At 34.6% G+C, this 25861-nt stretch overlaps 1 protein-coding gene across 2 annotated transcripts in view; it reads left to right on the forward strand.

The window, feature by feature from the left end:
* Positions 1-25861, forward strand: part of SEPSECS (Sep (O-phosphoserine) tRNA:Sec (selenocysteine) tRNA synthase) — an 80941-nt gene that overhangs the window by 38869 nt on the left and 16211 nt on the right. For both annotated transcript variants that reach the window (XM_074229690.1, XM_074229691.1), the window contains exons 6-8: positions 5107-5209; positions 13671-13800; positions 13919-14010. In XM_074229690.1, coding sequence (XP_074085791.1) covers positions 5107-5209; positions 13671-13800; positions 13919-14010 — 325 coding nt within the window. The remainder of the gene's footprint in view (positions 1-5106; positions 5210-13670; positions 13801-13918; positions 14011-25861) is intronic.

Consider the following 25861-nt stretch of genomic DNA (forward strand, 5'->3'; position numbering starts at 1 on the left):
TTAGAATGTGAGCTGAGAGCAGAGATGTCTTTATTTTTGCTTGTACTTGTATCCCCAATACCCCTGTGCCAGTTCTGGTATATGATAGTTTTTTTTTTTAAGAAATCCTTGTTGACTGACTAAGCTATAAAGTTCTATGAGCAGATGTGTGTAATTACTTTATAATAATATTTATTTAGCTGTTTTAACATTTCAAATTAGAGATTTTTTTATTTGTAGCTTGAATACTTAAAAAAATTAGAAATGTTAGAAATAAGTAACTCCTATGACATTTTACAAATCTTTTTGATATTTTTATATGAACATTTCTTAACTAAAAAAATATAGGTAATCAAATTTTTCACCAATCTAATAATAATGATGATAAGAATTAATATGTATATAGCATTTGAAGATTTGTAGGGCATTTGATTTACATTTACTGTTGAAGCCTTACCATAGCCTTATAAACTTTCTATTATGATCATCCCAGAAACTGTGGCAGAAGGCGTAAGTTGATTTTTTCCAAAGTCAAGAGATTTCAGAAGCAAAATTTGAACCCAGGTCTACTTTCTATCTTCTAAGTCTAGTTCTTTTTCCACTACAATGTGTTGCCTCTCCTTTTCATAATAATGATAAGGGAGATGGCAATAAATATATTAGTACTGTTACCTGTTTTTCCATTTTAATGATATTTATAATCCTCAATTTTACTATGAAGGAATTGTTATGCTTGCTATAAAGCATAATATACTTAGATGAATTGATGATTTCATCACTGTGGATATTACCTCCATTGGTTTGATCAGAGAAATCTTTTATTAAACCACTATCATATGTTAGTCATTCTGCTGAGTAATGAGGATATGATGATATAATTTATTGCTACAGCTCTTGCCTTTAAGAAGCATATATTCATTGGAGACAATGTGCATTTTTTTTAATTATATACAAAATATATATCATATAAACATAAGGTAAACTTGGGGTGGAAATTCTAGTAAATTAAAATTTATACAAAATATATATATATATATATATATATATATATATATATATATATATACACACACACAACATAAATGTCAAGTAATTTTGCCAGTGGAGGCTCCAGGAATTGGGGTCAGGAGAGATTTTCAGGAAAGGTTTCCCATTGGAAGTGATTTGTGAGCCAGACTTTAAAATCACTAAGAATTCCAAGAGGTGGTGGTAAGGAGAGAGTACATTCTAGCTACAGAGATCAACCTGTGCAAAGGCATGGAGATGGAGAAGCATTATGATTGAAGCATAGCACTACCCTTAAAAGGTAGTGATAGTAAGACTGAAAAGATAGGTTGGAAAATGGGCTGTGAAGGACTTTAGATGCTGAATAGCAGATTTCATATTTTATCTTGAAGGTGAAAGGAAACCTTTTGCAGGAGTTTATTATAAAATAGGAGAGTGATATGGTCAAACTTGTGCTACAGGAAATTCACTCTGGCAGATGTGTGGGGGATAGATTGGATGGGGAGAGACTGGAGACAGGGAAACCAATTAGGATGCTCCTAAGAAAGCCAAGGTGAAAACTGAAGAGGGTCTGACCCAGGGAGGAGATTTGTCAGCGTAGAGAAGGGAATGTGGGAGTAGAATCAAGATGACTGGGCTAATTGACAGGAGCTGCTGGTGAGAGAGCCAGGAACTAAATATGACTGAGATTCTCCCTTCTGTAATCCCTTCCTCTCCATATGGTACTGGCCTTCTCATTTCCTGTTAATAGACATCTTTAATGTTGTATTTTTTTTTTTGCAATGCAGTGGAGTTAAGTGACTTGCCCAAGGTCACACAGCTAGGCAATAATTAAGGCCAGAGGCCTTCAAATCTGTTTGAATTCAGGTCTATATAGCTGCAACACATAGCTGCCCCGTTAATGGTATTTTCACACAATTTTCACTGCAAATTGCTATCTTCCTTTCCAGTGCCATTTAACTCACATGTATTGTTGAAAGTGAAATATAAGACAGCTAGGTGGCTCCAGTGGATAGGAGCCCTGAGACACATATTACTAGCATGACCCTGGGCAAGTCAATTAATAGCACTTACCTCCTAGGGTTCTTGTGAGAATCAAATAAGATAATGATTGTAAAGTACTTAGCATAGAGTCTGACACATAGTAAACTATATAATTTTGTTATAGTTGTTATTATTATTATTGTTGTTGTCATATGGAATTCTCATGGAAAATCAACATAGTTGTCTCTGCTTAAGTCTGTAAATTATTCTGGGTTCTAGAAAGATTGTACCAGTATTGCTGAAGAGGTTTTGAATATGTATTATGACTTTTGTATGAGAAATTGATACTGGGTGATGGATTTTTCAGTTGCAACAACTCTTGAAAATCATTTATCAAACTATAAAAAAAAGAATTGTAATTTTTATTGATAGGAGAAAATAAGCATTTGTAATTTTTTTGGTGTGAAACATTCAAATAAAAATGGGTATAATTTTTATGGTTGTTACTCTTAATATTTTTTTATCCTCACAGTTGAATACATGCATATTTTCTGATAAAATCTGGAAAGAAAATCAGAAAGCAGGATGTCATCATTTATTGTGACTATAATAAACACAAGCTTTAACTTGGGAGTATAGAATGAATTGTCTCATTAACCTTGAAATATTCTTTCTTCCTAATGTATTATTTTTTATCCTTTGTCTTTTGTGTGATATTTTTTCCCATATCCTATATCCCCAAGATTGAATGGTAAGGGACTTGACCAACATGAAATGTCTCCCACTGATAAACTAATTTTATAATTCTCTTTCAGTATTACTCAAGTATTTCAAGTGACCAAAATTTGTTGCTATGAATTTTCTTTTTCATCAATGCAAATTTGACTCTCTTGCAGCATAGAGACAGACTTGAAAAATTGCTGTGGCTGAAATTTTTTTTTTAACCAAACTGAGAATGTTATTCTAAACTTCAGTCAACCAATAAACATTTATTAAGTGTCTACTATATGCCAGCACCATACTAAATACTGAGGATACAAAAAAAAAAAGACAGTCCTTAACCTAAAGGAGTTTACACTCTAATGGTATGAGACAATGTGCAAACAAATATTACAAAGCAAACCATGTATAGGAGATATAGAAATAATGAGTACAGGGAAGGCACTTGAATGAGAGATGGGAAAGGAAGGCTTCTTATAGAAGGTGAGATGTTAGTTGTGACATAAAGAAAGTCTGAGAGGTCGCTATTGGGAGAGAAGGAGGTAGAACATTCCTGGCAAACGGTTCCACCAGAGAAAAAGCCTGGAACTGAGAGACAGAGTATCTTGTTTGTGGAACAGCCAGGTCACTAGTGTCCTTGAATGAAGAACCTGTCTTGGGACTAAGATGAAGAAGACTAGAAAGGTAGGACAGGGCTATGTTAGGAAGGGCTTTGAATGCCTAACAGAGCATTTTGTATTTGCTCCAGGAGGCAAGAGGAAGACATTGGAGTTGATTGCTTAGGGCAGTGATTGGGCTGAATGGAGGATGCATTACAATGGGGAAAGATTTGATCTAGGCAGACCCACCAGCAGACTACTGTGATAGTCCATGTGTTCAGTGATGAGGCCCTGCACTAGAGGGGGTAGCAGCTTCAAAGGAGAGAAGGGCACGGATTTGAGAGATGTGGCAGAGGTGAAATCATCAATAGTCCTTGCTAACAGTTTAGATATGGGGAGATGAGAGGTAGTGAGGCATTCAAGATGACTTCTAGGTTGTGAGCCTGAAGAATTGAAAGGATGGTATTGCTCTCTATAGAAAAAATGAAGGTTGGAGATGGGGGAGGGAAAAATAGTGTTCCATTTTGCAAACAGTGAGTTCATGAAATGGCAACTGGACATCTACTTCAAGTTGTCTGAAGTACACTTAATTCTTTAATAGTATTTTTATATTGTTTTAGTCCCTACTTCCAGGAGATAATATTGGAGCTATTTTTATTTTTATTCAGTTTTTATTATAGCTTAAAAATAAATGACTTGTATGTTTTTAAGACTTAGAATCTGTTTAAAGGCTACTTCCCCATAATTATATGAGAAACAGTTGTGTTTAAATTTGTTTATAGGTTTTTTGTTTTAAAAATTAATACTGAAATTATTTCATTTAACAGAAATTCGAGCAGGTCATTGGGAAATTACAGATATTATACACTTTTTTTACTTTTTAAAAAGTATCACATACTATAGAAAGAAATTATTTACACAATAATGAAAATGATTTCACATTGTTTTGTCTGACATTTAAGTTACTCTTTAATCTTGTAGCATTTCCAGTCTTATCTAATACTGTTCCCTCTTTATAAACATTAAATCTCCTGCCAAACTGTATTATTTTCAGTAACAACAAAGAATACTGCATCTGCATTAATCTTTGCCAAAACTGCTTAAATACAGTTTTTATATATTCTTTTATATTTCACATTTGCAAAAAAAAGAGATGCCTATTTTAGGTGCATACAGTTAATAAGGGTTCCAAGTGATATCAAAAATGGTTTTTAGTTCTCTAAAGGGGTATCTTACTAGGTTTTGCTCTAAAACTTAAACTTTTTCCATAGGTTATCATAGTCTCACAATGAATTTTCAAAAACTCTCAATTACAATATTTTAGATTTAGAGTTGAAAGGGCCACTCCTTTAAAGTATCTTCAGTATTCTAATTATCTAAAAAGTCTTTAAAAAATGGACATGAGCATATAAAGATAAGTTTAAAACATCTAATTTGTAATTGATAAGTTTGATTTCTTGGTCATAAAAATTCAGCTCTTATTTTTTTGTCAATATAAACAATTAAGTAGAAATTTTAAAATGTTTCACTAGTTTGACATGGGTCAAAATTTTTCTTTATTATGTTAGTTAAGTTAAAATTGTCTAAATATGTACTGCCTTTTATCACCTGATAATATTACTTGAATTGAAAAGTCCTTTATTTATTGCTATAAAATAACAAATTGACTTTTAATATTTGAGAGATACTTGTGTCAGTCATTGAACTTTCCTACATTAAACATGAGAGCTGAATACTGTAAATCAAAGTATTATTTGGAATGCCAAAACTTTACAGTATACCATATGACTGTCACTAAATTGTATTTTTATAATTATAGATTAGAAGAACTGGCTGTGATCTGTGCTAATTATGATATTCCACATATTGTCAATAATGCGTATGGAGTACAATCTTCCAAGTGTATGCATCTCATACAACAGGTAAGTTAAGTAACTAATTAAAAATTCAAGTGTCATAAGTTTATTATTTTTAATAATAAAGAGTTTGTTTTGGAGTTCATATTCTATTTTTATTGACATTAATCAAAGTGTAGAATATTCATTCTGTAGGCAGTATGGAGTCCAGAGTAAGGTCATAGAGGAAGAAGAGAAAACAGAGATATGTACTTTTTATTCTTTCAGAGGGAATACCTGGAACTCAAATTTTCCTTTATATGTTTAAAATAAGGAGGAAATCCAGTGCTCCTACTCATCTCGATACATTGTAAGAAATACTCATATTTTACCTCAAAGAAAAATGGACATTTAACTTGGAATTAGATGAATGGCTCAACTTTGCCATGTATTAGCATGTGTTCAGTGAGCAATGTTCAACCTCTGGTGTCTGTGTCTCTCCCTGTTAAGAGAAAGGGTGGCCTGAGGGATCTCCACAGTCCTGTTCTGTCCAGCTCCTTCATGTTTCCCACATTCTTTCTTGCTGACAGAGTTCAGGAATCTAACAACTGTTTCTAGATCTCAAACCATCTGCTGATACTTTTACCAACTAAAATATGTTGACCTCAGGTCTGCTTTTCATTGTCATGTGTTTATCTTTATGATGAAAGCATGGAGTGTCAAAGTTTGTTTATGGAGCATTACTTCTTGGCATTCTTATTACAGTATGCTTTCTGTTTTTCTTTTTGGGACGTCTTAAGAAATATTTAGCAGCCTGAGATTGTGAAAATACCAACTCTGATCTTATACTTATATTCTTAGTTCTTATTAACATATTCTATGAGTCTGCTACTTTTTCTTTTCATTTTGCTAGTGGTGAGATTTGTCCCTGGTCAACTTGAACCATTGAACCATGGGGTAATCAAAAATAGGAAGTTAAAGATTTAAAGAATTAGGCAGTAGATTCTTTTGTACTCTCTGTCCAATTTCATGTTGTTGTTAGACTTGAGCTCAGAGTAGTATTTATAAAGTTGTGTACTCTGGAAGTGGACTTTCAGGTAACATGGTCAACAAGAGAGAGCACTTGATTAGATCCTCCCAAACTTTCCAGAGCTTTCCAAATCAGAAACCAAGTGGTATCAACTCTGTCCATGGTCTACGTCAGTAGTGCCAAACTCAAAGAGAAACAGAAACCATTTAGCTATATGTAAGAATATCATTAGACAACATATTGACTTTATTTAAAATGTAACGTTATCTATTTTTTTATTGTTTTTTTTAGTTGGTTAAATATTTCCCAGTTACATATTAACCTGATTTTGGCTGCATTCAGGAATACTGGGGGGTCAGGGTCACATGATTGACACCTTTGATCTAGATCCACCAAGAATCCACAGAAAACAAAAACTGTGAATTCACACCTAACTGACACCCACTCAGCACTTTCTTCACAGGCTTACAGCAGGGCTGCCCTAACCAACCCACCCCATGGGCTTACAACCCAAGATAATCTTGTACCCTGAGTCCCCTTCACTTCCAGTGCCTGGAGAGCTGGAGATTCCAAAAATGGCCTGTGAGCCAGTACTGCTAGCACATTGTATGCTGCAGAACAGCTCTGCAGGAGAGCAGGGGAACAGAACTCTCTCAGACTATTTCTGTACTCCAAATTGTCACTTGGAACAGAGACTTAGGCTGGTAAAATATGAATTGCCCAAAGGAAGTAAGAGGCTGAGACACTTGTAGCTCCATCCCTCAGTGAAACCATCATCAGATGGAAGGGAATCGGGAAAGTGAACAAAAGGGGAAAATAAGGAGTAAAAAAAAGACTGAAAACACCAAAGATCTCATGAAGAAGAAAACTCAAAAGACCATGAGCTTAAGTAGATAAATCAACAAGAAAGACATGATAGTTGAAGGAAATTTAACTTCCAGATCTAGTAAATGTGTTTTAGTTTTTGTGAATAAATACTGTAAAACAAGGGGAAATGATTCATCATTTGGTGAGGCTGAAAACCCTTTATATTTTCTTTTTTAAAAATAATATTTTGTCTTTACTTGAAAAAATAAATTTTAATATTTAAATTTAAAAAAAAATTCCCTCTACTCTCTCTCCCCTTAAATAATAAGCAAATTGATGTAGGTTATACTTGTGGAATCATGCAAAACATATTTCCATAGTAGTCATTTTTTGGAAGAAAACAAACCAAAAAAAGGAGAAAGAAAGATAAAAATAGTGTACTTTGGTTTGTATTCAGACTCCACCTTTTTTTTTCATCTCTAGATAGCATTTTTCATCATGAATCCTTTGAGATTGTCTTGGATTATTGTTTGCATAGAATAACTAAATCATTGACCGTTCTGCAATTTACTATATGGCTGTTTATCTGTTACAGTGTTGTTCTGATTCTGATCATTTCACTCTGCAGTAGTTTCTTTAAGTCTTTCCAGGTTTTTCTGAAATCATCCTACTCTTCATTTCTTATTGCACAATATCTCATCACAGTTATATCACAATTTGTTCAACCATTCTCCAACTGATGGACATCCCCTCAATTTCTAATTCTTAGTCATCACAAAAAGAGCTGCTATAAATAATCTTGTACAAATAGGTCCTTTTCCTCTTTAACTCTATGTAGAACTTGGAACCATACCACATTATTCCTGAGTAATTTAAAAGAAATGTGACAGCAGAATTTATGGCCAGTGCAGCTGGATTATTGGCAAAATGCAAATAATTAGCAGAATAGACAAATTTGAATTTGCAGTGGCAATCTCACAAAAAAAAAGAAACAAATTAAAAGACATAATAAAATTTGAATTTACAATGGCAATCTCACCCAAGAAACAAATGAAAACAACCAGCTGGGAATACAAATATACAGAAATGACGGACAGTATAGAAAAAGAAAAGCAGAAGGCAATAACATTAAAAGAAAACATTTTCTCCATACAAGCAAAGTATATTCCCTGTATTCTCAGTATTATAAAGAGCAGATGTGGGGATATGGGCTAAAATATGGTTATAATACATATTTATGGAAACTTAATACAGATAGGAAAGTTATGGATGCAGATACAGAAAAGTCTGAGCAGAACTTGGGTAGTGGCATTTATTAAATGAGGGAACTGAAACAAATTAAGCACCAGTTGTATCGGCCAGTTTTCATATTGCCCATTTATAAATTTTTACTTGGAAATATTTATTTGCAATAGAATGAAATAACTTAAAAATAATTATGTGAAAAGGAATTATATAGAGAAGTATTGCTTTTAGGATTTGCAAAACAGAACTAATATCAACTTTTTTGTTTGATCTTAGTAATGAAATTTGGTCTTGTTTTGATTTGCAATAGTCATAGTTAAAGCAAAATTTTGTAAGTAACGTAAGTTATGTAAAACAGGAATCCCAATTCACTAGGAGCTTCAAGCAACTGTTGTCCAAACAGTTGTGGACCTTCTTTAATTATCCTGAATCTTATAGACAGTGTTCAACTGTGGTGTAGAAATTATACCTACTATTAAATCTTTTTTTAAAATTTTTCTTTAATTTATTTACGCATTACTAAACTATTCTTGTTATAAGAGTAAACACAATACTCCCCCCCACAAAAAAATAAAACCTCATGAGAAATAAAGTGAAAGAGAGAAAAAAAAATGTATTTTCAGTCTGTGTTCTGATACAATCAGCTCTGTCTCTGGACCGGATCACATTTTTTATCATAAGTCTATCAGAGACGTTACTTCCATATTTTTCCACAGTTGCTGTTGCTGATGTTAATTTCCTCCATCCCTTCCTCCCCACTACCGTCTATTATATTTTCTCTTTCTTTTCACTCTCTCTTCTAAAATGTGCTGTGGGGCAGCCGAGTGACGCAGTAGATAGAGCACCAGCCCTGGGGCCAAGCTTTCATCCCACCCCAGAGACCCAGCAATCACCTAGCCCCATGGTCCCAGACAGGCCACCAAAAAGAAAATATGTTATATCTGACTATCCTCTCCTATGATCTGCCCTCTCCTTTATCACTCACATCCCCCTTCCCCTATCCCTGCCCCTGTTCTCTCCTTTTTCTTCTAGATTTCCAATGAGTATGTATGCTGTTTCTTCTCTGAGTCATTATCTGATGAGAATGAAGGGTCCCTCATTCCCCCTCACCTTCCCCCTTCCATACCATTGCAAAAGCTATTTCTTGACTCTTTTACATGAAATATCTTAGTCTATTCTACTTCTCCTTTCCTTTTCTCCCAATACATTTCCTTTTCACCATTGACTCCTTTTTTACAATATATCTTCAGATTGAGCTCCCTCTTGTGCCTTGTCTACATATGCTCCTTCTAACTGCTCTAATAAATGAGAAGGTTTATATGAGTATTATCAGTATCATCTTACAGGTCATCATCATTAAGTCCCTCATAATTTACCCTTCTCATCCACCCTCTCTATGCTTCACTTGAGTCGTGTACTTGGAGAGCAAACTTTCTGTGCAGCTCTGGCCATTTCAACAGGAACATTTGAAATTACCCTGTTTCATTGGAAGTCCATCTTTTCCCTTAGAAGAAGATGTTCAATTTTGCTGGGTAGTTGATTCTCGGTTGCATTCCAAGTTCTTGCCTTCCAGTATATTATATTCCAAGCCCTATAAGCCCTTAATGTGGATGCTACTAAGTCCAGTGTAATCCTGATTGTAGTTCCATGATATTTGGATTGTGTCCTTCTGGCTGCTTGTAATATTTTCTCTTTGACTTAGAAGTTTTGGAATTTGGCTATAATATTCCTGGGGTTGTTTTTTTTTTTTTGGATCTCTTTTCAGAAGAGATTGGTGGATTTTCTCAATTTCTATTTTTGCCCTCTGTTTCTAGGATATCAAGGCAATTTTTCTGTAGAAATTCTTTAAAAATGAAGTCAAGACTCTTTTCCTGGTCATGAATTTCAGGTAGCCAAATTATTTTTAAATTGTCTCTTTTGGATCTGTTTTTTTTTCCAGATCAGTTGTTTTTTTTCAGTGAGATAGTTCACATTTTCTTCTAGTTTTTCATTCTTTTGGTGTTGAATTATTTTGTCTTGATTTCTTGCAATGTCATCAGCTTCCTTTCTATATCTGAAGCATTTGTTTTACTCAGAAAGCTTTCTTATCTTCTTTTCCATCTGGCCAATTCTGCTTTTTAAAGCATTCTTCTTCTCAATAACTTTTTGAACTGTTTTATCTATTTGACCTAAACTAGTTTTTAATATGTTATTTTCTTCAGCATTTTTTTGGATCTCCTTGACTAAACTGCTGACTTCGTTTTCATGTTTTTCCTACATCTCTCTTTGTTTCTCTTTCCAATTTTTCTTCTACCTCCCTTATTGATTTTCAAAATCTTTTTTTAGAAAGATTTTATTTATTTTGAATTTTACAGCTTTTTCCCTAATCCCCCCCCCACAGAAGGCAGTTTGTTAGTCTTTCCATTGTTTCCATGGTATGCATTGATCTAAGTTGAATGTGATGAGAGAGAAATCATTTCCCTAAGGAAGAAACATAAAGTATGATTTATAGCAGAATTACATAATAAGATAACTATTTTTAAAAATTAAAAATAATAGTCTTTGGTTTTTGTTCAAACTCCACAATTCTTTCTCAGGATACAGATGGCATTTTCTATCGTAGATATCCCAAAATTGTGCCTGATTGTTGCCCTGTTGGTATGAACAAATCCATTAAGATTGATCATCACTCCCACGTTGCTATTAGGGTGTACAAGTTCTTCTGGTTCTGCTCATCTCGTTCAGCATCAATTCATGCAAATCCTTCCAGGCTTCCCTGAATTCCCATCCCTCCTGGTTTCTAATAGAACAATAGTGTTCCGTCATATACATATACCATAGTTTGTTTACCATTGCCCAATTGATGGAGATTCCCTCAGTTTCCATTTCTTTGCCACCACAGAGCTGCTATGAACATTTTTGTACAAGTGACATTTTTACCCTTTTTCATCATCTCTTCAGGGTATAGACCCAGTGCTGGTATTGCTGGATCAAAAGGTATGCACATTGTTGTTGCCTTTTGGGCATAATTCCAAATTGCTCTCCATAAAGGTTGGATGAGTTCAGAGCTCCACCAACAATGTATTAATGTCCCAGAGTTCTTGCATCCCTTCCAATATTGATCATTCTCCTTTTTGGTCATATTGGCCAGTCTGAGAGGTGTGAGGTGGTACCTCAGAGATGATTTAATTTGCATTTCTCTAATTAGTGATTTAGAGCAGTTTTTCATATGCCTCAAAATCTTTTTTGAGCTCTTTCATAGCTTAAGCCCAACTTCTTGGAGTCTTCAGATGCAGAAGCTTGGACTTTATCATCTTCTGATTGCATATTTTGGTCTTCCATGGGACCAAAGTAATTGTCTACGGTCAGGTTCCTTTATTTATTTTTTCCTGTTTATTCATTTCCTCAGCCTGTGCCTGGTTTTAGGGTGCTTCCTGAGCTTTTGGGGACACCCCTGCAAGGACCTCAGTATGTGAGGCTCTGACTGCTCTCCTGGTCTGTTGAATGACCACAAGTGCACCCCTGTAGGCCCCCAAACTGCAACCAGGGTCTGAACATGGTCAAAGACCCAGAGTCCTGTCCCAGGGACAGAGGATAGACCTCATCAGTCTCCCTCCATTCCCTTACCTTCTGTGGGCTGAACAATCAGTTTGCAGCTACTGGGTGTTTCCATAGGCCTGCTTCCATTTCCTGGGATCTGGCTGCTCTGAGGGTTGTGGCCTCACTGAGGAGGGCCACACTTGCCTGGGCTCCATGCTCACTCTGGCAGACGCTGATCTTCCAAGTTGTGCCTGGAGCTCCCTGGGGTGGCAGGTCAGGAGACTGCTTCTGCTGTCAGGTGCCTTGGGTTTGTTCCCAGAAGACTGAAGCTCCTTCCCTCTAGCATGCTGCTGTTCCGTCCAACCCTGTGAAGCAGAGCCTTCCCATTATTTTCCAGGTTACCTTGGGCTGGAGAATTGCCTCACTGGATCTTTCTGTGGGTTCTGTCTCTTGTAAATTTAGTTAGAGTCGTAATTTCAAGGTTTTTTGAAATATTTTGGAGAGAGCTCCTAAGAAAGGCTTTTCTCCTGCCACCATCTTAGCTCTGCCCCCACCATTAAATCTTGAATGTATGTTTGGGGAGACTAGCAACTCTGCTTGTAAGGAATAATTAAATTTCTATGTTTCTATTTCATTGTACTTCCTGCTTAGACTGAGATAAATTGTAATATTAATCTATTGTATATGGTTATATATATATATATATATATATATATATATATATATATATATATATATATATAGTTAAGATTCATTTGAGGCAACTTGGCCATGCAGTGGATAGAGCACTGACCCTGGAGTCAGGAGAGGAACTGAGTTCAAATTTGGTCTCAACTGTGTAATCATGGACAAGTTACTTAACCCTGCTTAACTGCTCCCCCATCCCCCCCAAAATGATTCATTCTAAATAAAGCTGAGAGATGGGAAAGTGTGCCAATAACAGTCAGAGCTAAGGTCCAGTGATTTTTAACCACTGAGAATAGTTTAACTTTCTATGCATGTTCTGCATTTTGTCCCCCTAGATTCTGCAAGTCTCCATGCCATTCCCCTTTGGGAGTGTTTTTAATCTCCTTTTCTCTGTTTTTCCAGGGAGAAAGGGAAAGCATGAATCTTCTACTCAAGTTATTCTTCTTTTATTTATGTCATATCCATTTTTATTTTTTTATGTCAATTTATGATGTTTCACCTATATGGAATATTCTCTTGGTAATACTTTCTGCCGGTCCAAATTTTAGATTTTTTTTGAGCTATACTTCAAATTCTGATTGCATTTTTTTTTATTATTCAGCTAGAAATTTGTAAATAGCATTCAATTCTCTTCTCAGTCTGGCTTCAGTCTACCTTTCCATGCTTGTTTCTCATTCTTCCCAATCATGTAACTCTGCCTTCTAGCTAAACTGGCCTACTTTATTGCTCCCCAAATTTGGCATGCCATCTTTTGCCACTGGACAGGCTAGGCTGACCATGATGCCAGAAACAGACTTGCCTTCTAAACTGGACTGAAGGATCTTTGAGGATGGGAATCTTTTATTCATTTTTGTAGTCCTACAAAATTTAACACCAAGAAAAATTGTATTAAATATACTTACTGATTTGATGGGTAAAATACTTTTGTAAATGGATAAGAAAGTGATTCTATACTGTGGTAGGTTTATAGAATTAATTAACATTTGTTTTCCATGAGTGGCTTAAAATATTAAGATTAAAGTACATATTTTTATGCTACTTTACTTCTCTGAAAGTTAAAATTGATTCATGAAGAAAAAGATCAATATTTAATTCTGCTAATTAGGAGAATTAATTTTATAATAAAATAGTATTTTTATTTAAATTCATTTAATTTGTACTTATTTTAATAATATTCCTTGGTATTTCTTTATTCCAGTTATTGTACATCTGATGGTATCCTACTACAAATACCTAATATTACATATCGTTTAATTTTAGGGTTCTCGATTAGGTAGAATAGATGCCTTCGTTCAGAGTTTGGACAAAAATTTTATGGTTCCAGTAGGTGGTGCTATCATTGCTGGCTTCAGTGATTCCTTCATTCAAGAAATCAGCAAGATGTATCCAGGTAAATAAGATAATTGTCCTTCAGAAGAAATTGTGTTTATTTTGCCCGTGTTAGAAATTATCTTTCCCAGAGCAATGTCTTTTTTTTTATGAGAGTAATCTGTTCTTTATTATTTCAGGAAGAGCCTCATCTTCCCCTTCTTTAGATATTCTTATTACCTTACTATCACTGGGATCAAATGGCTATAAGAAGCTATTAAAAGAAAGAAAGGTAATGATGTTTTTAATTGTAAATATATTGTGCATTGCAGTGGCACTTGTTAGCATGGATGAATGTTGTCTGGGAGGACCTGGGAGTGCTGTTGGATTTGTATCAGTGACTGGGGATCATTCTCTAATCTGGACAAAATGAAAGCTCACCTATATTTTCAAGAAAGCAACTATTGCAACTTCTTGTTAGCTTAATTATTTCAGATACCACTTAAAAATGGAAGTTCTTAAATATCAAGAAGATGATGAAGAATTTTTGTTTACATTTTTAGGCTAAGATTGGAGTGCTATTGAGGTCTGAGGGGCCAGCCACATGAGGAGAGGTGCTAAAGGAAGGATTTGACACTTGCCCTTTCTCCCCAAAAGCTGGTCTCATTATTGGTTTGGAAGGGCAAGAAACCTTAAAATTTTTTCTGTTTTTCCTTTGTCTCTGGAAACCTATTTAATTAACAAATCAAAGAAAGTAGGTGTAATTTGTGGTGGATCAATTAAGTACAGTTTCACGGAATGTAATCTAGTGTAAGATTAAGTAATATATCACCTATCTGAAAGAACTTTTAGAGCTGGTTGTAAAATTAGCTGCCAAAAAAAAAATAGTTTCTGTTCATGATAACTTCTCAGCCTGTCATCCCAAGCATTTGACAGATATTCTATAACATAAGTGTTAAGTGGGGAGATCTGTGTTTAATTGTACCTAGTCTTCTCTGCCTCCATTTAAATCAATCCACAGAAGAGCATTTATTTTATTATAGCAATGCATTTTATACACACACACACACACACACACACACACACACAAACACATATGTATATTTCTTAAGAAATATGGGATTAGAGGCAGCTAGGTGACACAGTGAATTGAACACTGGCACTGGAGTCAGGAGGACCTGAGGTCAAATCCAGTCTCAGACACTTAATAATTGCCTAGCTGTGTGATCTTGGGCAAGTCATATTTAACCGCATTGTCTTAAATGAATAAAATGAAAAAAAAACAAACAAAAAATGGAATTAAAAATCAAGTCTTCTTGGCAGTGAATTCCAGTAATACTGTCTAAATTATTTTTGTGGCATTGGAATGTGGTTGCTTTTGATATTCCTTAAAATAAATGGACTTGTTAGAATAGATGGTTTGAGCATGTAACATCTATAGTTTTGTTTGTAGTCCAAAAAACTGATCCTAAAATTTACCTTGTCTCACTGGAGAGCCCCCTAAGCCCCATCCCCCCTTTTTTTCCCTGAGATAGTGGAAAGGTAGGGTGAAAAGTATAGGGTGGAAAGTATACTTGACTGAGGCAAGAAACCAGAGCTCCAATTCCAGTTCTGCCTTTGACTAGTTATGTGACCCTGAACAAGAAACTTTACTTCTCTAGATCTCAGTTTCTGTAAAGTGAGAAGATTGAATAAGATGAAGCCAAAGCCTTTACAGACTGAATTCTGTGATTTTACTGCCATGTGGTAAACAATGAACACTTAAGTGAATGTTTCAGAATTTAGAAGACAAGTGTTATCAGTTAGGAAGGGCAAAAATCAAGATTATTTATTAATACCATTTGGGAATAAAAAGATAAAAACAAGCACAGTTCATTATTTTGCTTATTGGTGATTCCCATTTAGGAATATTAGCTTACATTGAACAATCTGAGATTTAGTTTGATATAGCTATCAGAAACTTCAGATCGGGGGTGGCTAGGTGGCGTAGTGGATAAAGCACTGGCCTTGGAGTCAGGAGTACCTGGGTTCAAATTTGGTCTCAAACACTTAATAATTACCTAGCTGTGTGGCCTTGGGCAAGCCACTTAACCCCGGTTGCATTGCAAAAACCTAAAAAAACAAAAAACAAAAAACGAAACTTCAGATTGGGACCAGGAAGAAAATGCAAAGTAGTGAAGGAAGAGCATTTACGTTTTAGTTTGTCCCATTTAATTAGAGTAATGTTGACCTTTCCTATGTACTCATGGAAGAAAATTGGTCATCTTTTACCCTTTAACACTCTAAAGTGGTTGATTGACATGAGTTTTTGGTGGACTTTGCTAAATTTCATACTTTTACAATTTATCTTTCGATGAGAATTTGAATATTTTGTAACTTAGTTGTTCAAAGTCATTAAAATATTTTAGGGGTTAAATTGATTTCTTTTTGTTAAAGAATAATCACCCCATGTGGTGATTACTATCTTTCTATTCAGTTTTGGTTAATTTGTTTTCTACTTAGTAAAAGGAGTACAATACATGGAATAGATCTAGAATGGTGTCTTTTTTTTTAAGTTTTAAGTAATTAGTTTTTAATTGCAAAACATAGTTGGCAAAATAGAAACCACTAAAATTTATGTATGTGCATATTCATTATCATGATGAAGAGCCATAATATTTTTATACTCAGATGGTATTATTTGTGTTGCTTTTTTATATACCTTGTATTGAAATTAAAGTGACAGCATTAGTAACTGGATTTTACTTAATCATTTATTAACTTTAACAAATTAACAAATGTCTTTAGTAATTTCTTTGCCATATCTCCTCAAGCTCCAAAATTCTTCCCTCTTATTATCTTTTATAAGATATGGTTTTGTTTTTACATTCTTCAAAACAAGTCAATCGATATTTGTTTATAGTACAAATTTTATTTAGGAATACACAAAAATAATGTAATTCTATAAAAAATAAAGCTTTTTAGCAAATACAGTGTTTTTGTGTTTTACAAAATAGAAATGTGCCATTAATCACAATTTGGTTCCAGTCCACCTTTCTAGACTGAATACTCCCATTTCAAAACCTGACATTTTAGCCAAGCTGTCCTACTTATCATTCCTTATATGGGACCTTTCTATTTCCATTTCTATGTCTATTGTGTATTCTATTTTATCCTCTTCCTTTTCGAGCCCCCCCATCCCTGCTTTCTTCAAAATTAGCTTACATGTCACATCCAACATGAAGTGTTTCCTGATCCCTAAGCTGCTATGTCTTCCAAGTTGAAGTTTGTATTTACTCTTTTTTGTATTTTGTCTTTTCTTTGTGTCTATGTTGCATCCTTGACAGCAGGGAATATTTAATTTTTGTATTTTGCATTTTTTTTATTTACAGTATCTAATCATCCTTTCTGGAACAAAGTAGGTAGACATTTAATAAATGTTTTTTGAATCATGATTTACTACAAAGCAGATTCTATTTTGCTATCTTGTTCTGTTCTCAAAATTTATATTCCATAAAAAATTGTTATATTTTTATTTAAAATAATTTTCACCAATTACATGGAAAGGCAATTTTTAACATTCATTTTAAAAAATTTTGAATTCTATATTCTCTCCCTCTCCTCTCTCCTTCCCTTCTATCTCAATGACAAGGCAAGAAATTTGGTATAGATTGTAAATGTTCAGTCAAGCAAAACACATATTAGTCATGATATGAAAGAAAACAAAGTCAAAAAAACCTAAGAAAAATAAGGTTAGAAAAAAGTTTGTTTTGATCTGTATTCAGACTCTATCAATTCTTTCTTTTTTTTTAAATTTAAGACAATGGGGTTAAGTGACTTGCCCAAGATCACACAGCTAGGCAATTATTAAGTGTCTGTGGTCAGATTTGAACACAGGTCCTCATGACTCTAGGGCCAGTTCTCTATCCACTGCACCACCTAGCTGCCCCTTATCAATTCTTTCTCTGAAGATGAATATGATTTTTCACTATAATTCCTTCAGAATTGTCTTGGATTATTATATTGCTGAGATTAGCAAGACCATTTACAGTAGTTCATCACATAGTAATCATACTATTACTATGTATTATGTTCTCATGGTAATAATAATAATAAATAATAATAAAAACTTACTTTATCAAAGGGCTATAAAACTATGCATGTTTTTGACAGCAAATACCATTACTAAGTCTGTATCTCAGAGATTATAAAAAACAAAAGAAAGCAAACAAATATTTATAAGCAATTCCTTTTGTGATGGCAAAGAACTGAACTTTGAGGGGATGCTCAACAATTGGCTAAAAGGCTAAACAAGCTGTGTATATGATTATGATTGAATACTATTGTCTTTAAGAAATGAAGAGCAGGATGCTTTCAGAAAAACCTGGAAAGATTTACATGAACTGATGTTCCAAATTGATGTCCAGAATATCAGTTCATAATTCCACCAATAGTGCTATAATATCTCAGTTTTGCCCTATCCCTTCCAACATAGGTATTTTTCCTTTCTGTCATAGTAACCAATCTGATAAGTAAGAGATTGTACCTCAGAGTTGTTTTAATTTTCATTTTTCTAATCCTCAATCTAATTCATATGTACAAGCTTTGATTTCTTCATCTGAAAACTGTCTGTTCATATCTTTTGACTATCAATTAGGGAAATGACTTGTAATTTCATAAATTTGACTCAGTTCTTTTATTTTGAGAAATGAGACCTTTATCAAAGAAATTTACTATAAAATTTTTTCTATACTTATAATTACTAATTGTGTATTTCCTGCCATCCTATTTTTCTCATTTATTTCTCTCTGTTTCTCATCTTTCTCTTTCTCTTCTATTTTATGCTCTCTTCCCTCTTCACCTAACCCTCCCTCAAAGGTGTTTTGCTTCTGACCACTGCCTCCCCCAATCCACCTTTCTGCTTCTCCATCTCTTATTCCCTTCTCATTCTGCTTCCCTGGAGGTAAGATAACATAAGTTTCTGTACTCAATTTAGTTGTCTATTTTCTTTGACCAGTTCTGATGAGAATAAGGCTCAAGAGTTATGCTCATGAGAGTTCATGAGACTTCAAGAAACAATAAAAAAGTCAAAAGAATGAAAAACTAGATGATGATATAAAATATCTCAATGTAAAAAAGCTGTAAAAGTTCTTTTTTCCTGCCTCTTTTATGGTTAATCCATTCTACTTCTCCCTTTCTCATTCTCCCAATGCATCCATTTTTCTTAATTATATTTTTTTTAGGCATCATCCCATTAGAGTCAACTCACATCCATGCCCTTTGTATATGAATACACCTCCTAACTATGATAATAATGTGAAAGTTCTTAGGACTTATAAGTATATCATCTTTATATGTTGGAACATAACTTAACTTTATTGAATCCCTTATAATTTCTCTTTCCTGTTTATCTTTTTATCCTTTTCTTGAGTCTTGTATTTGAAAGTTAAGTTTTTCATTCAGTTCTGGTCTTTTCATCATGAATTCTTGAAAGCTCTCTATTTCCCCACTACAGAGTTGTACTCAGTTTTGATTCTTGGTTGTAATCCTAATTTCTTCTTTGCTCTCTGGAATATCCTATTCCAAGCCCTTTGGTTTTTTTAATGTAGAAGCTGCTAAATGTTGTTTATCCTGATTGTGGCTCCATGCTATTTGGACTGTTTCTTTTTGGCTGCTTGCAGAATTTTCTCCTTGTCCTAGGAATTCTGGAATTTGACTCTAATATACTTTGAACTTCCCTTGGAAATTTCTTTGGAATCTCCTTTAGGATGTAATAGGTAGATTCTTTCAATTTCTGTTTTCCTTTATAAAATATCGAGCAGTTTTCCTTGATAATTTCTCGAAAGATGATGTCTAGGCTCATCTTTTGATGATGCTTTCAAGAAGTCCAATAATTTTGATATGTTCTCTCTTGGATTTATTTTCCAGGGTAGTTTTTCCTCCAGTGATATATTTTACATCATCATCTAGTTTTTCATTCTCAAAAGAATAGTCAATACTTTGTTTTATTGTTTCTTTTTATTGTTGCTTGAAGTCTCATGAAATCATTAGTTTCCAGTTGCCCATTCCTAATTTTTTTGAAATTATTTTTTTTCATTGAGGTTTTGTACTTTTCCATTTGGCCAAATCTGCCTTTTTTACAGGGTTCTTGTGCTTCTTTTTTTACCATTTGCCCTATTCTGTTTTACATATGGTGTTATTTTCTTTAGAATTTTTTTGTGCCTCCTGATTTTCTTGCATTCCTTTTTCTAATATTTTTTCTATTTTTAAAATGTTTTTGAGCTCTTCCAGAAAGTCTTTTTGGACCTTAGACCAATTCATTCTTTGAGGCTTTAGATGCAGTTATTTTTTTACTTTGATATCCTCTTCCGAATTTGCGTTTTGATCTTCCCTATCAGAACAGCAACTTTTTTTTGTTGTTTGATCATTGTTTGCTATTTTTTGACTTTTAACTTCATATTAAAATTGGGCTTTGTAGAGTAGAGAGGCCACTGTCCCAATCTTCAGTTGGTTTGGGGAGGGGGATCTGTGAGTTTTCAGTTCTTCCAAAGTAGTGCGATCTAAGGAGAGCTGTGGTCACATCTCTTCCTGGCCTGTTCTCTTGTTAGTGACCACAAGCACTCTTTTTCACCCTGGAACTGTAACCAGATCTCCTGTACCATTTTGGTCTAGTGTGCTAATGCTCCTGGGATTCTGACTTAGAGCCAAGTATGGGGAATATACTACAATTCTGCACCCCCCGACCAACAAAGGGTTCCTTTGCAATCTCCTTTCGACCAGTTGTCCAACTTCATCACTGTCTGTGGAGCTCCATTTCAGCTTCCTCCCAAGGCCTGCCTCTTGCTGGGGCATACCTGCTCTGCATTTGCTCCTCTGTCTCCCCAGTGAGACAGACATTTCCTGCCAAACTTCTAGGTTGTCTTGAATTGGAAAATTGTTTCAGCCCATCCTTTTGCTGGTTCTGCCTCTCCAGAATTCATTCTGAGGATTATTTTAAAGTTTTTTTGGAAAGGAGTTTGGGAGAGTTCAGGGCAAAATGGATATATTTTGTGGGGGGAATCTCTATTGTCAATGTGATGAGAAATAAACTGGGAATTGGAATCCCCATTTATCAGTTCCTATCTATTGCTCTATTGTATACCCTCCTGATTCTAAAAATTTAAGTGTTTTTATATTAGAATTTCCCTGACATTCTTATAGGTCATAAGAATTATCTCTTATGTCTATATAACTTGTCTGACTCCATACTTAGAGTTTTAGGAGTTTTACTCTTCGTTTAGCTAAATAGTTGCATTAGTTTGTATCACATGCACATAACAACAGTAGTATTGCCATCTAATTGGTAAAATACTTTTAACTTGAAAATAACTTGAAATACTAATACTACTAGCTCCATAAAGTCCTCCTGCAATGCTTACCTTTTTTTTTAAATTTTAGAATGCAATGCTTGTCTTAATGTGGAGATGAAGTTATATTTCCTTTCCTTTTTTTTTTTTTTTTTGCAAGACAATGGGATTAAGTGACTTAACCCAAGGTCACACAGTTGAGTAAGTATTAAGTGTCTGGAAGTCAGATTTGAACTCCAGTCCTCCTCACTCCAGGGCTGGTGCTCTGTCCCCTGATCCACTTAGCTGCCCCTAGGCTATATTTTCAAAGACAGTAGTGAGTATAATTTCTGATAGATTCTGCAGAGTTGCAAATGTTTTGAGTATGATCCCTGTGATAGAGTGATTCCACAAGGTGAGAGCTAACCCTGCTAAGAATGGAGAGGTTTATCAATGTAAATTAGCAAGTAGGTGTTGAAGTCTTGGGTCATGTCAAGGTATGAATCAAAGGAATAGTAAAAGTGACTCCTAGTCCTTTGTGACCCCTACCTCTTCTGAGAAGGTAATGGAATGTTATAAAGGGGGGGGGAAGAAGATCTTAAGCCATTTAAAACATTAACCTTAAGTGTTAATTTTTTAAATGCAAGAACTTTGTCAGGGATTAACAGAATAACATGCTACTGGAGGAATTCAGACACAACACTGTTAGTGTTTTTGTGATAGCTTAACTAGAAAATACCAAGAAATTGCAGGATTCATCATCATAGAACTATGACAGAGAAATGTCAGTAAAATGCAGGGCAAAGAGTATTCAGAAGAAGGGGATGGTCAACAGTTTGAAATATTACAAAATATTCAAGAAGGATGAAGACTGGAAAAAGGCCATTGGATTTGTCAAGAAATCATTGATTATCTTGGAGGCAGATTTCATTTGAGTGATGAGCTTGGAAATCATATTTCAAAGTAGTTAAAAAAAAGGAATTGTAGACAATGAGTTTTTTTCTAAAAATTTGGTTGTGAAAGGATGAAGATAATGTAGGTAGGTAGGTTGAGGGGATGGAAGGCTCCGATGAATCCTTTTTGAGACTGAAGGAGATGGGCAGGCTTGAAGGCAGTAGGAAAATAGTCAGTTGGTGGAAGATAGGAAAGAAATAAGGGAGGCTCATAGAGAAGAAACTTGAAGGGAATAAAGCAAATAGAATGGCTGATCTTGGCAAGAAGGACAGTACCTTCCTCCGAGACTATATAGAGTAAAGGAGGAGAATTGACATTGAGAGAGTTTGATTTTGAATCATAAGCATCTGAGATGTTTATGGTATGTGGCTTCAATTTTCTTTGTAAAATACAAGGTGTGGTCTTTTTCTTAGGGGGGAGAAGGAATGTAAATGCTAGTCTGAGAAGAGAAATAAATGTTTGGAAAAACCTTAGGGGAAGTACAACAAGGAGTCATGGGAAGAATAAGACGATTGTTGTGTTGAAGGTTTAATTGAGATTAAATAATACAAATTTGCAGTAAGATTGTGCAACTTTATTTAGCAGTTGTACGGCAGTCTTACTCTTTTATCTCATGACTCTCAATCCACTATAATTTCTACTATACTGTAATTGTTAGACATCTTTTTAGGTATATGTATTCTGTCTCCCCACCTAGCTCTGTAAAGGCAGGAGAGAGGGTGGAGGCAATGCTGGGATCCAGGAAAAATTACAGTAGAGCTAGTTAACTAATTTTGAAGGGAGAAAAAATGAAGCCAGATTAGGAGAGGAGGAAGGACCCAGAGTGATGAGTTTGGGGAAGTTGAAGAATAGTTTTGATGTGAATGAGACATAGTGAGAGAGAAAGATAAGAGATTGTGGTGAGAAGAAAATGGTAATAATGAATATAAGGATATGACTATTGTTCTGTGTGACCAAAATGGAATGAAAGTATAGATCATAGTGATTTTAGAAGAGCAGTAATCTGGACACCAAGGGTGTTTAAGAAATTTACCAACATCTATAATGAAATCTTCAAGTAGAAAAGAATGATTTCAGGTGTAGAGGAAGACTGAATCCAGTATTAAACTCCTAGAGAAAGGTGGGAGAATGATTTGGGAAACTGGTACATAACTACCTCTGGGATCTTGAAGCAAACTACCATAAATGGGAGATGGCTGACTGACAGCAGTAGGAAGAACTGAATGTTTTATTAAGAGATCCCAATATGTAGAGGAGCTCAAGAAAAAAGGTGACCATTAATGGAAAAGTGCACCTAACAGTGGAACAAATTTACTAATATTTCTGTAGTGATTTATTTTTGTCATCAGTGGCATAGGAACCATTGCATTCTAACAACACAACCTCTGTGGTGCTATGCAAAGTAGAAATGACTCATAGAAAGATGAAAGGAATTGGGACTGGACCAGATTAAATATAAAATGAGAAAATTCATGCTTCAATTCACTCATGACAAAACAAAATAGAACAGGCCACTAAATTATTGGCCTTAGACTTTAAGAAGCCACAGATTAATATTATCTATGTTCTATGGTATTTTTATTTATTTTGTTAATTGTTTCCCAATTATATTTTAATCTGGACTGGGCAGAAATATTGAGCTACGTATGATAAGCACCTCAGTTCCAGGCAACATGATCTTTGGAAATCTAAGGAAAATATGTACAAGAATCACAGGATAAGAATGAATAGCCTTCACCAATAGAAATACCTATGTCAGGGGTGGTTAGGTGGCGCAGTGGATAGAGCACTGGCCCTGGAGTCAGGAGTACCTGAGTTCAAATCCGACCTCAGACACTTAATAATTACCTAGCTGTGTGCCCTTGGGCAAGCACTTAACCCCATTGCCTTGCCAAAAAAAAAAAAAAAAAAGAAAGAAATACCTATGTCAGTAAAGGAAAATTATAATAGATAACTTTTAGATAATGGTTTAATGTTTAGAGAGGATTTTACAAATGTTATCAATTTAATTAATTTGAAATCCTAGGTATTTTGTTTATTGAGAATAAGAGGTTTGTTGAACTTTTCAAAAGTAATGAAATAGTTATTTGGGGATTATATCTTTACAAGTAAATAAAACTTTAGGTTTTAACAACTTCATCTAACAAGCAAATCTTTTCATTGAAAATGTGGATATTCTCCATAAACCATAATTGCAGATATGTATTATAAATACTGTTTTTTTATTGGATTTGTTGCAGAAATAAGGTTCTCTTTTGTTTAAATGTACTTGCTCTTGAACTGTGAAAATTTAATAGTGATAGTTTATTGGTTCAGCTCTGGAGTAGCTAAGGCAGAGCTATTTTGCTCTCAGCTAGAGCTATTTATATACTATCACTGAGAACTCCTTTTTATATTATTGGCGTTATTGCCTCCTAAAAAAGGAGTGTTAAAAGAAAACTTAGGAATTTTTTTATTCCATGCCCTTATATGCAGTAATGATATTTTTAGAGGTTATTTCATCCAAGCTTAGATCTTTGCAGAAAAGGCTTTATCTTCTTTGCACTAAAGGCAGACAAGAACTCAGCTTGAAGTCTTTCCTTCTCAATCCTTCTGTTTTGAAGGGGTGAAAGGATCAGACAGAGTGGAACTCAGTGTGTGAATTGAACCCTTTTGCCTTTGGCCCCCTCCTGATTAAGAAATCTGCTTGATTGAGGAAATTGTCTGCCTTTTAAAAAAAAGTTTAAACTACAAAAAGCTGCTTCTGAACTTCTCTATGCAAAATGAAAAAATAAACCTTAATGGTTATCCTTATGCCATTTTTGCTTTAAAAGAAAATATCTTGGACAGTTTTTCCTTCCAAAGAAAAAGTGTTTTAGTGTAATAAGCAGGCAAACTGCTTTATTATTATTACAAAATTACAAAAAAAATTCTTACAAAATTCCTTTAGAATTTTTCCCTGTGAACATCCTTTGGATTGGTTATATGCCAAGGATAAGCTACTGCAGGGTATTTACAGTGTGAAATAAAATGGACAAGAAGTGCTATTATGGGAATGTAAATTATTTCAAATCATATTATTATAATAATCACTGACATTTATTTATATAGTAGCCTACACAGTGCTTTAGAATATTATTCTTAGACTATACCTTTAAAGAAGGTAGATCAAGTTTTATTTTCCTTATTTCACAAATAGAAAATTGAAGTACAAGGTTAAAGGACTTAACCAAGGTCACTCAGCTAGTATATTTAAACCCAGGTTTTTGAACGCCAGTCCAACTCTATTTTCACCATGTTTTTCATAGACGTGGAATATTAAAAGAAGTTGGATTTTTGACTTAAAACCTCGTAACAGTGGAGCAACTTTAATTAGAGCTTCTATTTCAGACAGCTTCAGTAGTAGAAGGTCCTGTCCTTTAAGTAGTAGTTATAGTTACATAGGAAAGATACGGAGATCCTGACAGCTTTGTAAGCTGTCCATATCCATAGTAAGCATTATGATCTCAAATGCAGGTGTAGACAGGGTAGCATGTTTGCACAGGCATGTGTGTGTGTGTGTGTGTGTGTGTGTGTGTGTGTGTGTGTGTATGCACGTGCATCAGTGTGTTTTGACCCTACTGGTCCTGGGTTAAGGTGTAAGGTTAGGGTGGGGTGAAGCTGATGGACATGAAATTCAGTGCAAAGGTCCTCATCCCAGTATCTAGACTCTGTCCAAATATGATAAATGGGGAGTTCTTTGCTTCAGGACAAGTAGTTCATATATTCCCACCCCTTCACCTCTGTACCCCTAAGAGAAATCTTAGGAGGTAAGTGTAGCTGATGGGAGTTTCATGCCTTCTGTCCAGGGTTTAAAAACTAAAGCATCCCTATGTAGTGCCAAAGAGTTTAACATGTCAAAAGGAA

The sequence above is a fragment of the Macrotis lagotis genome, chromosome 3, assembly GCF_037893015.1.
Source record: "Macrotis lagotis isolate mMagLag1 chromosome 3, bilby.v1.9.chrom.fasta, whole genome shotgun sequence".
In the NCBI taxonomy this organism is placed as follows: Eukaryota; Metazoa; Chordata; class Mammalia; order Peramelemorphia; family Peramelidae; genus Macrotis; species Macrotis lagotis.